The sequence below is a fragment of the Austrofundulus limnaeus genome, unplaced genomic scaffold, assembly GCF_001266775.1.
Source record: "Austrofundulus limnaeus strain Quisiro unplaced genomic scaffold, Austrofundulus_limnaeus-1.0 Scaffold3, whole genome shotgun sequence".
Lineage (NCBI taxonomy): Eukaryota > Metazoa > Chordata > Actinopteri > Cyprinodontiformes > Rivulidae > Austrofundulus > Austrofundulus limnaeus.
In genome coordinates this window covers 5,010,265-5,012,818 of record NW_013952405.1, presented here as the reverse complement: position 1 = coordinate 5,012,818, position 2,554 = coordinate 5,010,265, and the positions used below count along the sequence as shown (strand labels likewise).

Genomic DNA, 2,554 nt, shown 5'->3' with positions numbered 1-2,554 from the left:
GGGTGAAGCAGTATGAATGTTGAGTGATGAATGACTGCTGAAATTTGTTGATAAAGCTAAAAATGAGTTGTTAAAACTTAAAACAGTCAAAAGGAAAGCTATGTTGCCCCTATCAAATGCTAAAAGTACTGTAGCAATACAAAAGCTAAAAGCTATACCAGTAGTACAGTAGCAAAAAGCTACAAATCAAGTAAATATGCTGAAGTAGTTTTTTTAAAAAGCATTAGATTTTTAGGATTTCATGACATTTAGATACAATGGACATTAGAAAAAATGTAAAGGTATAACTAGCAGAAGAGTAGCTAAAAGCTTAAACCAGCAAAATCGTTGCTAATAGCTAAAAATAGCTTTAAACAGACGAGTCAGAAACCAAACGTTTTGATGATTTTATTTGATTCAGCGCCATCAGAGCCCTTGCTGTGTAAATTTGCTGATGGAGGTCAGAAGAAGCGTCAGAGTCAAGGGAAACATCTGCAGAACGGGCGAGCCTGGACACGAGATGGAGAAGCTGTGAGTTCCTTTTATTATTTTCTTGGTTTATATTCCTTGTGATGTCGCCATTATTCTTTATGTTTTCCTTTTAGGGAGGACTCACCCTCACCTATGACCCCACCACAGCCTTACAGAACGGGTCAGTACCACCATCTCTGGGGTGGGGTGTGGAGGGGGGGGGGGGGTTACACTGGGGTTCTCCCTAATGACTGTGTCTCTGTCTGCAGGTTCTTCTCTCCTTATAACATGGCCCCGAATCGAATGATTGGACCGGCCTCCCTCTCCCCATATATGCCTTCGCCTGTGTCCGCCTATCAGGTAAGAGAGGAAACACTGGGAACAGAGGTTATGTCACCATGCACACGCTCGTATTAACTGTCAAGTTGTTCCTGCAGCTACACAACCCATCCTGGATCCATCATCAGTCGTACATAATGCCGCCCACAGTGAGTGTTGTGAGTCTTAAAGCTGCTGCCTGGACTTTTTGTCAGTTTTGATCTGTCTGACTTTGTCCTTGACAGTAAATGCTGACAGTGTTGTGCATTTGTTTTGTTATGTTTTTGTTGTTGTTTGTGCAGGGAGCCGTCCTCACGTCAGGGATGGAGCACACAATGTCCATCCAGCCATCCTCCATGATCGGACCCCTGACGCAGCAACTCAGTCACCTTTCCATGGGCAGGAGTGGGACAGTAAGGGAACTGCAGATTTATTTAGTTATTTTAAATAGGGATGCACCGATATGGAAATTTTCAACCAATATCGATATCCGATATAATTATTGCTGTTATGGCCGATAACTGATATTTACCGATATTACACAAATTTTATAATACATATACGCACAAACACACTTGGGTCTTTTCTTGATGCCGTAAATAAACGACCAGACCTCTAACATGGCTCCCTACTTCAGATATTCCTGGCTATGCAGAGTCAATTTCATTATCATGATTAAACAGATGCCGCTCAACCAACCATCTCCCCTCCCAAAACACAAACACAAAGATAAAAAGTGTGAAATCAAAATCGGACGTTAATATCAACCCAGTTTTACATATCGGACCGATACGATATTCTAAAAAATGACCAATATCGGCCGATACCGATGTTAATGCCGATATATCGCGCATCCCTAATTTTAAAGCTCCGAGTTGTCCCAGCTAAGCTAAGCATCCTGACAGATTTGTGGCTCCAAATAGCAGAAAATGGCCATCAATTCTGCAGTCGAGTTTGTTGTGGTTTCACTTCTTCTGCAGCGAACATATGTTAGTAGCCGAGGGTCATCGCACACCTGCGCTCTGAGCACAAACAGATCGCATGAACTCTGGTGAAAACTTTGCCATGCGAGTCATTTGGCAGTTGACTTTCCTTCAAGTAACTCCAAGCCTCATCATTACAGTGCCAGTTTAAATGAGCTCCATGTCTCCCATGTTTTCCTTCAGTACATGCCTGCAAACACGTCTCTGCAGGGGACCTACATGCCCCCGTACCCACAAGTGCCTTCCGCCAACATCTCAGTTGAGGTAAGCTCCTGTTTTCAGTGCAACCGTTGAAAAATGGGCTCGGCAATGACTCGTGGGCTCAATATTAACGTTTGCCGTTTTTCTAAGGAAAGTGCCGTCCAACAACCAGTTGCCATAGAGACACCCACAGAACACTCGGCCTACTCCTACCAGCACAACAAGTGAGGAGGTTGGTTGCTTTCTGTGCGTTTTTACTCATTCCGGTAATACGTGACTGTTTGTTTACGACCGCTCTTCGTTTTGCCAGTTGGGGTCAGATCTTCCTCCGGAGACTGGAGTGATGGTCGGGAGGCCTCACGTGTTGACAGCTGGGGATGGGGTCATGTGGGGGGCATGAACTGCTTCACGTAAAAAAAAAAGAAGCAGAGATGAAAACGAGGATATTTTCGGTGGACTCATGTTTTAAAGCAAACCTTTTTTTTCACTCCAAGCAAGATAAGCTGGAGGATAGTGGGGAAACAAGAACTGAACAAGGAAGATTAACACACAGACACCACACACACACACACACACAAACACACACACACACACACACACAC

General features: G+C 44.0%; 1 protein-coding gene across 2 annotated transcripts in view; it reads left to right on the top strand.

Annotated features, from left to right (window-relative positions):
• The window catches only part of rbms2b (RNA binding motif, single stranded interacting protein 2b), a gene marked incomplete at its 5' end in the record, with an annotated part of 11,031 nt that extends 8,477 nt beyond the window's left edge, over nt 1-2,554 (top strand). Inside the window, 8 exon segments of one of the 2 annotated variants that reach the window (XM_014018652.1) lie at nt 401-510; nt 585-631; nt 720-810; nt 888-938; nt 1,071-1,181; nt 1,935-2,015; nt 2,103-2,184; nt 2,263-2,554. In XM_014018652.1, the coding sequence (XP_013874106.1) occupies nt 401-510; nt 585-631; nt 720-810; nt 888-938; nt 1,071-1,181; nt 1,935-2,015; nt 2,103-2,180 (569 nt within the window). 2 annotated transcript variants of the gene reach the window in all.